This window comes from Perca fluviatilis, chromosome 12 (genome assembly GCF_010015445.1).
Source record: "Perca fluviatilis chromosome 12, GENO_Pfluv_1.0, whole genome shotgun sequence".
In the NCBI taxonomy this organism is placed as follows: domain Eukaryota; kingdom Metazoa; phylum Chordata; class Actinopteri; order Perciformes; family Percidae; genus Perca; species Perca fluviatilis.
The window spans coordinates 15459142-15473031 of NC_053123.1; the positions used below are offsets into that span (position 1 = coordinate 15459142).

At 41.1% G+C, this 13890-nt stretch overlaps 1 protein-coding gene across 1 annotated transcript in view; it reads left to right on the top strand.

The window, feature by feature from the left end:
* Positions 1-13890, top strand: part of myo10l3 (myosin X, like 3) — a 56744-nt gene that overhangs the window by 15688 nt on the left and 27166 nt on the right. Inside the window, exons 2-11 of the mRNA XM_039817732.1 lie at positions 270-368; positions 8629-8787; positions 9852-10039; positions 10209-10343; positions 10855-10979; positions 11079-11092; positions 11234-11318; positions 11676-11782; positions 12109-12238; positions 12955-13073. Coding sequence (XP_039673666.1) covers positions 270-368; positions 8629-8787; positions 9852-10039; positions 10209-10343; positions 10855-10979; positions 11079-11092; positions 11234-11318; positions 11676-11782; positions 12109-12238; positions 12955-13073 — 1161 coding nt within the window. The remainder of the gene's footprint in view (positions 1-269; positions 369-8628; positions 8788-9851; positions 10040-10208; positions 10344-10854; positions 10980-11078; positions 11093-11233; positions 11319-11675; positions 11783-12108; positions 12239-12954; positions 13074-13890) is intronic.

Consider the following 13890-nt stretch of genomic DNA (forward strand, 5'->3'; position numbering starts at 1 on the left):
GAGAAAAAGAGAAAAATGAGGGGAAAGACAGTGAAGGAAGAAAACCAGTAGACGTAATCCCAGTTTTTCTGCCATTACTCATCTGCCATGTTCATATTAAACATATAAGGATATTTCTTTAGTGTATTTCTGGGTTGAACTTTTCATTTTCTTGTTCTGAAAATGCGATTGTAATGCAAATGTCCAGTACTTTCTTCCTCAAACAGATGACTCCGATATGAGCCCTGTGTCCAGATGCTAATGATGTGTTTCTGCCTATTGTGTTGCAGGGGGCTCGTGTCTGGCTGAGACACAAAGAACAGCTCCTCCCCTCCACCGTCAGCTCTTGTGATGATTCGTCCTTGGTCCTCACCACCGATTATGGGAAGGTAAGAAGACTTTCTCCCTGCTGAAGCGTTAATGCTGCCAATGAGTTACTTTAAGCCGTCCCAAACTCTCATCTGCCCAGTGTGTCTGCACCATGAAGCATTTTTCATCTGTTTAAGGATTTTTCTCACATGATTCTACAAACCCCTTAAAGCAAGAAAAACTGCATTTAAGTCATATCAAGGCTTTACAGGCTTTTACTGATATAATGTACATTAAAGCCTCCTCCCATCTTTCATTTCTAAAGTGTGTATGTGAGGGGGTTAATTATTTGCACACGTGTTTCATCTCAGGCCTCAGCAGTGGGATCAACACCTTTTGTAATAAAGTAAGAATGACAGGAATGGGCTCCTTGTGTCAAGTCATTGGCCCAAGCTTATCTGTTTGGCAGTGCATGGTGGTCTTTGTGTCTGGAGGAAATCCTGTCAGAGAGAGAGAGAGAGAGAGAGAGAGAGAGAGAGAGAGAGAGAGAGAGAGAGAGAGAGAGAGAGAGAGAGAGAGAGAGAGAGAGAGTCGAGTCGAGTCGAATCGAATGTTGAGTATTGGTCAAAAATAAGCTTCCAGTACCACTCTTATCTAGTGGAATGCCTTTGTGCTGAACAAACCTTTGAACAAGACTTTGAGCAGCACATATGATCGTCCATTGGCTCCTGACTGACTGTCCAAACTCAGCCGCACCTCTTTGGTCAGGTCAGGGCTTCGGGAAGGAACAGGGTAGGGCCCAAGGACTGACTCTGTCCACATCCAGATTATGTCACATGACCATGATCCTAACCACAAGCCAAGGTCCTGCGTTATTCCTTCACTGGAGTCCTTAACTGTTCATATAAAGAAGGGTGGCGTACTGTATGAAAGAGAGGTCGCCCAGCTGTTGAGGAGCAGTGTGGTGCTGCATGGTTTGAGCAAAGGCCATGAGCTGAGGGTGGTGCGCTCATGGTAGAGAGTTACAGTATAAACGATGTGTGAGGGAGAACATATGAACTCATCCTGAGCATATGTGTTGTTTCTATGGTCAGCAGTGGGGATTCTTGTAGTGTGAGAAGTTGACCATGTGTTGTCAAAGAGGCATGGATGACTGACTGATGCAAACACCATCTATCACAGCTAGGAAGGATTCACAGCACCAAGTAGGTGGTTGAGAAGAGAATTAGAGAATTCGAACCCACTTCTTCTTTATCATCTAAATATGACCGGAGAATACCACAGGGTTTTGATCTCAGTACAAAAACATTTCACAACCCTCAGTAGGATTTAAAGAAATAACATTTGGTTAACATGATGTCACGTTTTTATGTTTGACTGGGTGTATGATCAGGGTGTTGCAGCTGAACTGAAGCTGGACTGTCCTCACTGCAAGCTCAAGATGTGTTGGTCATCAGGCCAGGCACATGGTCTAAGAGTCTGCAGCCAGAATGACAAGAATGTGAGACTGAAAAACAGACTCTCTCCACCTTCATGATCGCTGGCTGATCTTATGTCATCCCCTGTTCCTGGAGGACGTATCTTCTGACGTTTATTTGCATTTTGGTAATCTTTATTTAAACCAGCTCCTCTAGTAGGTTAAGGGTATAATGTGTGTGTGTGTTTGTGTTTGTTTGTTTGTGTGTGTGTGTGTGTGTGTGTGTGTGTGTGTGTGTGTGTGTGTGTGTGTGTGTGTGTGTGTGTGTGTGTGTGTGTGTGTGTGTGTGTGTGTTGCGTTGTCTGTCAGTCTGTCTTTGTCCTGGTGTCTTTACAGCCATGTGCAGTGTCAGAGGTGGTTTGGTAAATGTATCCTGGCAGCATTTTCTCCTCAGGGGGGTGGGATATACCATTATCCATGGATTCAGTGCTCACACTAAGGTGCAGACCTGCCTGAGTGCTCAGCTTGCAGACTCAAGAGTGTGTCTTTACCCATACTGCCTCGACTTTAACAGGCTGACCTGGCGGCTGTCACTTTCACCATGATATCATCATGCATCACTGTCTCATCCCCAGTGCACCACAGACCTGAGTGGACCAGTAACATACAGCAGACGCGTTGAAGCTGAGATAAGTGTGTGTGTGTGTGTGTGTGTGTGTGTGTGTGTGTGTGTGTGTGTGTGTGTGTGTGTGTGTGTGTGTGTGTGTGTGTGTGTGTGTGTGTGTGTGTGTGTGTGTGTGTGTGTGTGTGTGTGTGTGTGTGTGTGTGTGTGTGTGTGTGTGTGTGTGTGTGTGTGTGTGTGTGTTTGTGGCCAGATGCACCAGCTGGATTAACAGCGCGTGAGCCACACATGTAAAGAAAAGCAGGAAGAGGCTCTGTCACCTGAACCAAATAGCTCCTGCTGATGATGTCATCTTCACTTTACTGAACAATAAAATTGAGATTGAACTGTGTCAGAGAGAGGGGTATGACATGGAGCAAAGGGCCACGGGTCAGAATCAAACCCGGGCCACTGCGGTAAGGAACAAACCGTAGTACATGGGGCCCACGCTCAACCAGGTGAGCTACCAGGGCCCCCCCATTTTTATTTATTTTTATGGATCAATCATTTGACACATACAGTATGTTATACTGCTATAGCTCATATTTTTTGTCTGTTGTAAAGCATACAGAGCAAAATTATGGCCAAAAATTGTGGATTAATCAATTACTAGACATCTATTGATAATCCAGTCATCATTATCATTTTTCAAGCAAAAATGCCAGAAATTCTCTGCAGTTACAGTTTCCAAATCTTGAGAATTTGTTTGTTTGTCTTATTTAATATTTAACTGAAAATCAAGCAATTTGATGATGTCAGATTGGGGTTTGGGGAATTGTGATGGATGTTTTTTTTTGTACTATTTTCTAAAATTCTAATTGGTTAATTGAGAAAGTAATCAGCAAATTAATTGATAAAGTGTTAATTGCAGCCCTTAATTCATTATTTTGGTCATTCTGCTAAAGAAGCATACCACCTTAGTTTATTGCTCAAGATAAAAAAGAGCCTCTCCTGATTTGGTTTTATTTCTTATGTTATCGTCCTTTCTTGTGCTCTAAATGATATTAACACAATAAACAAAGCCTTTCATTTACTTTTTGGGTTGATGCTTTGCCTCAATAATTTGTCTCTCACCAAGTGTGATTTCTGAAGTTGTCCACGGCCTGAAGTTATACAGTCTCTGAGATTTAAAATAGCTCATTGATGGCCCCTCAGTTTTTTCTGGATTATTGGTCAATGGGGCCATTATGTGAGCCTTTTTGTGAGTGATGTATATTCATGAGTGCGCTCACAGAAATAACATGCTCACACAAACATTATTGTGAGCAACTGTTGTGTGTGTGTGTGCTAAACAAATGTTTTCTGGGTTCTTGGTTTGCTGTATGCCATGTTTTCAGATTATGTCATATTTTTGAGCAGGATGTAATGTAAAACTCTCTCTCTGTTATTTGTTTTTTACAATTTTCCCCTTTTAATAGGCCTAACTCCTTCCTCCCCTCTGTGTCTCGGGGGTCTGGGTGGGATCCCCCCTCAGCAGATGGATTCACTGTAAGACAGACAGAGAGTCAGACAGAGTTTAAAAAAAAAAAAAAAAAAAAGAGGAGAAAAACAGACAGTGATAAACAAGACAGTGTTTGTGTCCACAAGTCTGTGATATTGTATCTGCCCATGTGTCATTTCTAAAGGCTCGAATATATCTGCCAATAAAAGGCCCCAGGACTCCAGAGCCTGATGCCGCCTACATGTGAATATTCAGCAGAGCTGCTCGAACAAAGCAGCAGCAGGGTGTGGTTTCAGCGAGGAGCGAACAAAAGGAAAGAGCGTTACAGCTGCAACAAAGTTTCAAATTCAGGTTTTTGCTATTGTGTCATCATCAGGAAAACTGTTGCCATTGTTTAGTCTGTATCATTTGAGAGAGACTTTTCATGTTGTCTAAGTTTGATACATTTTAATTAATGAGCAAATGTTCTCTCTAAAGAATAAACATTTCATAATTGATCACAACTCACTTAATAGTAGGGCTGCAACTAACTTATTTTCATTATCAATTAATCTGCTGATAATTTTCTTGATTAATGGATATATATAATTTTCTTGGTCTATAAAATGTCAAAGTATAAAAGAAAATGCCCCTAACTGTAAGTGACCAACAGTCCAAAATATATTCAGATGACTATCACATAAGACAAATAACAGTGATGAATCCTTACAAATGAGAAACTGGAACCAGAGAACGGTTTATATTTTTCCATGAAAAATGACTTAAACGATAAACTATGAAAATAGTTGCTGATTGTTTTTAATCAACCAATTTTCTTCAGATCTGATACTAATAGCGCTGGCAATCTTTAATGTCACTTAATTGAAATACTATATATCACATGATTATTTTTCCATTGATTATTATGTTGTGGGTTTTTGATGTTGGCAGTTTTATTAGAGAAGGACGGAAGAAAGCAAAGAAAAGGACATATTAGTCACCTAATTAGCTTCAACGCAAAATCCAAGACTTAAGGCCAGTTATAAAGGTTTTGGTGGTGTTGTTTATTTGTTCGCTTTGTGTCCAGCCTCGTAGCTGGAAGCGTAGTGTACCAGTGTCAGCACACCAGGACCCGTTTGGAGAGGATTGATTTGTACAGTGAACATATTCCCAATTCAATCACGAGACACATGTTGTTATAAGTGGCACGAAATGATCTGCTGTCGTCACTACACCACTCAAATCATTAACATTGATGAGGCTGCATCCCCACATGAAACATTGCGATAATTGTCAGACATGCTCTCAGTGACCGAAACCATGAGCAGAAATGAAATAATAACTTTCCTTTAGAGCCAATCTGTGTTCAAAATGTACTATATCTGCTTTGTGTGTTTAGATCAGGAATTAAGAGCACATGCATAGATCCAAACTAGGATTTGTTTTTTGGAAGGTGAAGATCAATAACAGTCGACACACAGTGTTACATCACAGTTGGGTTAGTCAGGCTTTTGTTGGTAGCGCCATGTGGACCTTCACTGATCTACAGCTTCTGTAGGAAAAATGTTCCAGTATGTCTAATAGTTATAATGGACACTAACAGGACATTATTGCACCTCCTGACAATTGAAATGGAAATAGTAAAGAAGAGTAGTCTGTGTCTAGACCATATCTGCTCCCATATTCCATCTTACTTTTCTTTTAGCCATTTTTACTGGATGTTGTTATAAATGTTGTAAATCATTTTGGAAACAAATAAATATTAAATTAATATTGATGAGAAATGCTGTGGCTGTTAGGACAGAGCTCATTGAATTATCTCACAGGAATGAAACCAACAATGAAACCAAGCGATAAAAGACAACAGTGGGGCAAAAACAGAGAAACGTGAAACCTCTTTTGGTACTGGAAACTCCAGCTTAGTTTTATGTGAGCATCTCTGATGTTTCTGGCAAAGTCCCCCGAGGCTGATTCTGTAAAATCGGAACAGTAAACCAACCAAAGAAGATCAAAAACAAAGGTAAAAACATCTGATCTAGAGACAGCAACAGAAACACATACTTTAGAGAAAAAATCCACACACATGAAAATATATGAAGTAGCAAGTCCTCTCATGTGTTATATAGTTTTCTGGAGGAGTGGTGAGGGTGCTTTCCAAGTACGCAACTCATTGTGTGTTTGGAAGCCAACTGGTTTGCTTTCCTCCTGTGAAACTTGAGGTCCTCACTGCAATCGAGAGTGTAACATAGACCTGTAGCCTCTCCTAGTTGTTTGTTATCCTATTTAATTCTGCTCCCAGTCCACCTCAAAGTAACTTTGAACCTGTGTTCTGGGAATGTGAAGAATGCTAACACAGACAGAAGATGTATCCCAGATTTCTTTGGTTTGTTTGATTGAGTGTTGTACTCAATGTACTGGTCAGTATGACCACTAGCTTATGGTGGCTAATGATTGATAATTTAGCAAACTTTAGATAGATATTCTTTGATATGAGTCTTCTCTATGTGTTGCACTGTTACGTTTTATATTTACCATTACATTTAATAATGTAATGTAATTAATGGAGGTACACGGTAAATGTGCTTACAGATTATAGTAACATAGTCTCGCTTTAAAGATCAGCAATCTTGATCAGAGTCCCATAGATGCTTTAAATCGATATTCTATCCACTTAAAAAAAAAAAAAAGATTATTTTTTGGGGGCTTTTCCCTTTATTTAGACAGTGACAGTAGATAGACAGGAAAGGGGGAGAGAGATGGGGGATGACATGCAGCAAAGGGCAGTAGGTCGGATTCAAACCCGTGCCGCTGCAAAGGACTCAGCCTACATGGCCGCCCCATGCAGTTGCACTTTTTGATGCGTTTGTCAAATAATGTGCTGATTCCTTTTACTCTCATTCACAAACAAAACAGAACATGGATTTGTATGACAACACTTTAGGCAGTGATCCACCAGAGCCCAGGTGATGATAATGATGTCAATCACATTAAGTGAGTGATGTAACTGAATGTAAAATGATAAGACTGATTAAGGATATAAAACAAGTGAAAAGCCTGTTGATTTATTAGTCAGTTAGGCCCTGCCTGGTGAATCAGGGCCAATTTGCCAGAGAGGAGAGGGTGGGGGGTTAAAGCCGAATGTTTAGGGACATCTGACTATAAATCTGCAAGCTTCTGCTCGATGTATGACATCACTGCACATGCTGCTTTTCTCCCCGAGGTCTTCCTTACCCTTTCTCAAACCTTAATACCACAAAACATGTAGCAACTCACTGACTACTGCATTGTTACTGTGATATTGTCTCAGCGTACACCCATTCTCTAATGGCCATATACAGTAGGGAGACCAGAGTCACTTTATCATTTCACAACTATAGACGGCTTTTTCCACACTTTTATATTAGTTAATGCAAAAGATGGAATCCACACATACATAGTACATATCAATACAATTTCTTTTCTGCTGACTCAGTAGTTGTCTGTAAAAAAAACAGTGTCTGCTCCCAAAAGTTGAATATGCCAGAAGAGCCAGCAGTAATGTACTGGGAAACCACAGCTTCTTGTCCATCAGTATTGATCTAAATACTGCTTCCCATCAAGTGACCAACACCGTTGTAGTCTGTCTGTTCTCTTATCTCATGTCTCTTCCATTAGAGTTCAGAAAGTCTGCGAGAGTCTCTGCTGATCAATGTTGGTTTATGAGACTATTTTCCTCTTTCATTAAAAAGAAACTGCTTCTTCTTATTCCTTCCTTTTGTCTTTCTCACTAGCTCCCATTTGATCCATTTCAAGTCAAAACTCTAAAATGGGTCTTGAATGTCAAGACAGGCATATCTCCAATCATCACATTAATCCACTGCTGCATCTTATTGGTCTTTTGGCAGGAATGTGACATTAGTTGAACAAATCAAGGAGAGAAGTCCGAGAAGTTAGACAGGGGGCTCTCTACCTGACAGGTATGCTGGTAGCAGGCACAGACAGGCACACATCAGGGACTCAATCTGTCATTTCATTCATACATGCATGTGCCATGGTCACAGTGGAAGAGTCAGATTCCGATCTGTGTAAACTTGTCTAACTGCCCACCTGTTCAATGCTGTTCAGACCTCTGGCGATTTGCCAGCTGTGAAGGGAGGTAGTGAAAGTAAGCGTCAAGTTGTTGCTTCTGTAATACTAAAGATATATATGATGCAGTTCACCTGGACAATAGTGTACTGTATTGTTGGATTGAAATTATGTTGATTATGTTGAGTCGGTTGTCAACAATTTTGATATTTGCCAGGCTGACATGAATTAAACCACACTGCAGAGGTCATATATTTCATGAGTGCGGCTGCTGTTGAGGCCTTCATCTACTAATTACATTATTCACGTGATAAGATGCGCCAGGATCTTGGTAGCTTTGTCACCCCAGCTAAACAGCTTCTTGGTGGAAAGCCTTAATCAATGAATCGTAGATTCATTTAATTAACTGGTTCCAATCCTCAAATGTATTTTTTTTTAAGATACTTTTTGGGGCATTTTAGGCCTTTATTTGTATAGGACAGCTGAATACATGAAGGGGGAGAGAGAGTGGGGGAATGACATGCAGCAAAGGGCTGCGGGTCAGTGTCGATGAGTAAACCTCTATATATGGGCACGCGCTCTACCAGGTGAGCTACCCAGGCGCCCCAGTCCTCAAATGTATTGAAGTATTTTATCTGTTTTATATCATTTGTGACCCTCAAATTATGCCACCCCCCAAACGCTGCATGTTCATGCTATGCAGGCTGTTGGTTTAGACAATTTAAGCACTGACATAAAACTGGGGAAGGTAACCTTTTGCGTGTGTGTGTGTTCTAGGTGATCTACCTCCAGAAGGCGGAGCTGAACAGGGAGACGGTGTACCCGATGCTCCCCAGTGGCATCCATGGAGTAGAGGACATGTCCACGCTGGCAGAGCTGCATGAAGCTGCCATCATGCACAACCTGTTTCTGCGCTACCAGAAAGACAACATCTATGTAAGGCACCACACTTTATCTTAATCTGTGAGCATATTTACCGTCTACCACCATGATGTGCATGGAAGCTGTGGGTCCATTGTCTTGTTTGGGGGTTTATTTTTTATTTTTCCTGGGAACTGGGATGTTAAGCACAGCTAGACTGAGATTTCAAAGGGTAACAAATCTCAACCATCAAAAACATCAACCAGAAATGTTTTTGGTGTGATTTCTTTTTTGCAAGGCAAATGCTACGCAACAATAAGATGTGTTGTGTTTTAAGTAAGAAGTGTGACCCACATTTACTCTCACATTCTTGCTGTTACTCTACATTTACTACTTCCATCGTGCTTTCCAATGCATGTATAAGTTGCACAGCGGATTCAAACAAGTTTACACACTGTTTTTGGGGATTGTCTGAGGGCATTGTACGAAATTAACACTATAACTTTAACAGAAGCAAACAGAGAAGTGTAAATATAACAATACTAAATAACACTTAACAAAATGCACATAACTCCTGGAATTCACTGAAGAGTATTCAGAGCTGCTTTCCCCTAAGAATGCAAGATGTCAGATGTTTGTTTGACCTTGTCTCACTCCCAGGATTATTTTCTCAACAGAACACTGAGGTCATTTTGAAACACTACTTGAGCTTTATTAAAATATGCATTGCCCACAGCCACAGTCACATGGTAACTCTGTTTTTTGAAATCCTATCTCCTAATCTCATCTCGGAGGGTCTGCACTGCTTTGCAGAACAATATCATTGTGGAAATGACCCACAAACACACTTTTGTTAGGCACTTACCCCCAAAGCGCATTACCCGAGCAGGAGCAATGGATCCTAAAATACTAACAGCCTCAGTGCAAACTAGGCCATGTGCAGTAGTTTGAGAGTATTACTGGCTACAAGCACTGTGTCACAGGAAACTGGGTGACTCTACTGAACGTTGCAAATTCTAGTATAAAATACCAAGCATTTTTCTTTCATACCATGTGTATTCTGTCATCTTTCACTGATAATCTGTTCTCATCTCCTCCTTCCCCTTTCATACTTTTGTCTACTCTTTCATATCCCTCAGACCAACATAGGTTCCATCCTGGCAGCAGTAAATCCCTATAAGCATATAGCGGGCCTGTATGGCGGCACTGCAGTCGATCTGTACAGCAAACACCAGATGGGGGAGCTGCCTCCTCATATCTTTGCCGTGGCCAATGAGTGTTACCGCTGCCTGTGGAAGAGACACGACAGCCAGTGTGTTCTCATCAGGTGAAGATCAACATTTAATAAACTAATACTCCCATTATTTCAAAAGTATTGGAGGCAGGATGAAACTAATACATACTAGAAAGTTCTGGCTCTGAAAAAAATGGAACATATAGCATTTTGAAAGATCCATTATGTATCTACTTCTACTTCTCTCTTTTTGTGTCGTCAGTGGGGAGAGTGGTGCCGGGAAGACCGAGAGCACCAAGCTGCTGCTGAAGTTTCTCTCCGTGATGAGTCAGAACTCAGCAGGCACTCCTCTGTCAGAGAGGACCACCAGGGTGGAGCAGGCTCTCGTCCAGAGCAGGTACTGTTTAAACCCCGACCTCATTCAAGAACCAACACCTGCTTTCTTGTCCCCTTTACATTTGAAAAGTGTAAGAGCGATAACCATATTTTCTTTGTTATTATTTGTATTATTTTGTATTTGTTGAAACGTTGAGGTTATGTGATTCATGAATCATACATTGTTGGTGCTTTGATATTGTATATTTTGTTGAAAGCTCATCTTTTATATTTATGGGAATGAACAATGAAGTGTTTATTTGGTTAGTGGCTCTTTGTGGCGACCCTCCAATACTGATCAATATACTAAATTCCATTCAAATATCAGAAAAGGTTTAGTCACTGATGCAGCATATGGGTCAAAATTCATGACAAAGTGCATGCTTTTGCCCAGGCTGCACAAAATCTGCACCTGGATCAACATCTGGATCAAAACACACATTGATGGACAGACAGACAGACATAGGATATGCAACAACAACAAAAAGGCTTTTTTTAATAGATAATTTGATTTGACTTCCCTCTGTCTGCAGTCCCATCATGGAAGCCTTCGGGAATGCTAAGACTGTGTACAACAATAACTCCAGTCGCTTTGGGAAGTTTATCCAGCTACACTTTTCCCAGAACGGAAACATTCAGGGAGGCTGCATCATCGACTGTATCCTTCAATGATTTACTTTAGATATACCGTAGAGAAATCACATGTTCACACGTGTCTGTTTCAGAAGGATTGTTTTCTTTGACTTTCAATCCCCAGATTTGCTGGAAAAGGTAAGTTTGTGTTGTGTTGAAACATTCAGTAGTAGTGACTGGGATCAGAAAGTCGATTATCTGACGAAGTAGTCATCAGCAAAATCAATTCACTCAGGAAGTACTTTTAACATGTTCTTCTAACCATCTTCTCTCTCCAAGAACCGTGTGGTTCGACAGAATCCTGGAGAGAGAAACTACCACATCTTCTACGCTCTGTTAGCAGGGGCGGACAAAGACCACAGAGGTTCGTTTAAAAGAATACATCAAGTTTTCAACACATAAACATACACTCGACAACTAATTAGGTATAGCATGCGACTGATGTCTAATATATCAGAATAATAAAGAGGTATAATTCAGGCAGCTCTAAAGGAAATGCTAAATAATTTAACGGTAGGCAGCCAATCTGAGGTTTTGTGTGGAAAATCAATCAAATACAAAATAGAATGAAAAGCTAATCCAGAATTTGAACAAACAGGAGCTAATAGCTAACATTTCTTGATTTGTTTTCCCAACAGCAACAGAATACTTAAAATAATTATGTAGTGATATGTTTTTTTGCTGATATTAAAATATGTGTATCTATATATCTTTGTTGCAGACATGTATCTCCTGTCCGAGTGTCCTGAGTTGTATCACTACCTCAGTCAGTCAGGCTGCGTGCAGGACATCAGTTTGGATGACAAGCAGCTCTTTGACAGTGTGATGGTAAGAACAAGATGAGAGGAAAATCCTGTTAGTGTAAGTGGTTTGTTTTACCCCCAGAGGGCGCCATGAGCCTTTATCATGAGTTTAATACCACCTTACCAGACAGACTCTTGTCTTCTAGAGAACATGAGCCTGGGGGAAACATGCTATTTAATTGTGTCATGTTGGCTTAGGAGGCACGTTTTGAATTACATTCATATAAGTGTTTTATAGCTCCAAGGATAAATAAAATTAGGTTTAACTGCTGTCACATCTTGAATTATGGGTCTAGTGTGTGTTTCTAGTGAAATGTTGACAATGCTGACTTTGTCTGTGTTACGTTGCAGGAGGCCCTGAAAGTGATGGAGTTCACTGAGGAGGAGATCAGAGACGTGTTCAAGTTGCTGTCTGCTGTCCTCCAGATGGGCAACATTGAATTCATGACCGCTGGTGGAGCTCAGATCACTTCCAAAGGCGGTAAGAGAAGGAATTAAGAGAATAATATATAACAGATCTACTACACAGAGTGTATTGTTATACGCATCCTCCTAATTAGACCGCACTGTCTTTTAGTCAGTGCACCGCAGATCAGAGGAAAACAGCAAAAAGGTGAAATTTGTCAGCATATATGGAAGTTTCCTGTATTAAATGAATAATTACCTGGATTTAAACGAAGCAGTTCTAGGATATTTCCTAGGAAATCATTAGGAAAGGATTAAAAAATTACAGATAAATGAAAGGGTCTCAGAAATTACTAATTCCCTTGAGGCCACAGTGCTTATCAAACAAGCTCTCAAACAACCAACCTTTTTAACCTCATGAGCTGAACATAACGGCAACGTTATGGAAATGTTTGTATGAGAAAATGTTGCAAACAACAGCTTGAAGTGCTCAATACAAAATGTATATGATGTTTATCAAACAGTGGAAACATATTTCATCTTTAATGCTATTTAAGGGAAAAACAGGGAACATTTGGATTCAAGCGGACAGGCTGTAACATGAGCTCAAGGCTCCTTTGTTCGCTGTGTCTGACCTCTTTTCCAAAGAACCAGTAAACTACAGACAGCACAACCCAGCCAGCAAAGAAGAGCTCCCTGTAGACTGTATAGGATCACAGTCTATATGTCACGTCTGTTGTTTGTCATCAATAGGAGACACCTGAACATTATTTGTGCATATGTGTGTTTCAGTTGTCAGTAATGTCAGCGAGCTGCTCGGCCTGGACTCCTTCCAGCTGTCAGAGGTGTTGACCCAACGCTCCATGATCCTCAGAGGAGAGGAGATCTGCTCACCACTCACTGTGGAGCAGGTAACCACACATCCAACCCAAATTCTCTTTACAGGACTCACACAGCTAATACAGCTCTGTTATATCCCAGATTTCAGGGATTTTTCAGCCGTCTACAGTATACTGTCTTTTTTTTTTCTTGAATAAAAGACACTGAAATATACAGTAGATGCCTGTGTGTTGCCCCCTTGTCCTCACCCCCTCTCTCTCCCCTGGTGACACACACAGCCTTTCTCTGCTGCTCTCCCCCACATGCCTCTCCAGATCCCTTGCGTGACTCCCAGCCATTTCCTGCTTTTTGTCTGCCGGATTCCTGCCACAATAAAGCCATCGTGATAGTGATCTGAGTCAAAAGCACAATAGAGCCAATGACTGAGGGTGAAGTGAGAGTCTTCTCCTCTGGAGGCAGCGCAGTCAGGCACCAAGACGTTGGTGTAATAATTCTGTCTTGGCTTCAAATGTATGCTCTGGTCTCTAATTAATGTGAATATTTCACATGTCTGTATCTGCGTGTGTTATCCTTTTCCCCATACGCCACAAGAACGTTCTGATTCATGACACAATCCTTTTTGGCTGAGCTCAAGCCTTCGGCCCACTCATACGCATAAATATCAGCGAATATGCAGACTGGACCTTTAATATTATCACAGAGACACGAAAGTCACAAGAAAGCTTTTCATCACCAGACAAAGACCTTGTGCTGTCACCCTGCTGCTGCTTGTTCTGCCTGGTCTTTGAAGCAGCTTGTCTCTTAATAGAGTTCATTATTCCAGTCCTGGAGTCGGTACGAATGGCTTCTTCTCACAGCGGCCAGGGGTCACCCACCCCACGACTGCCT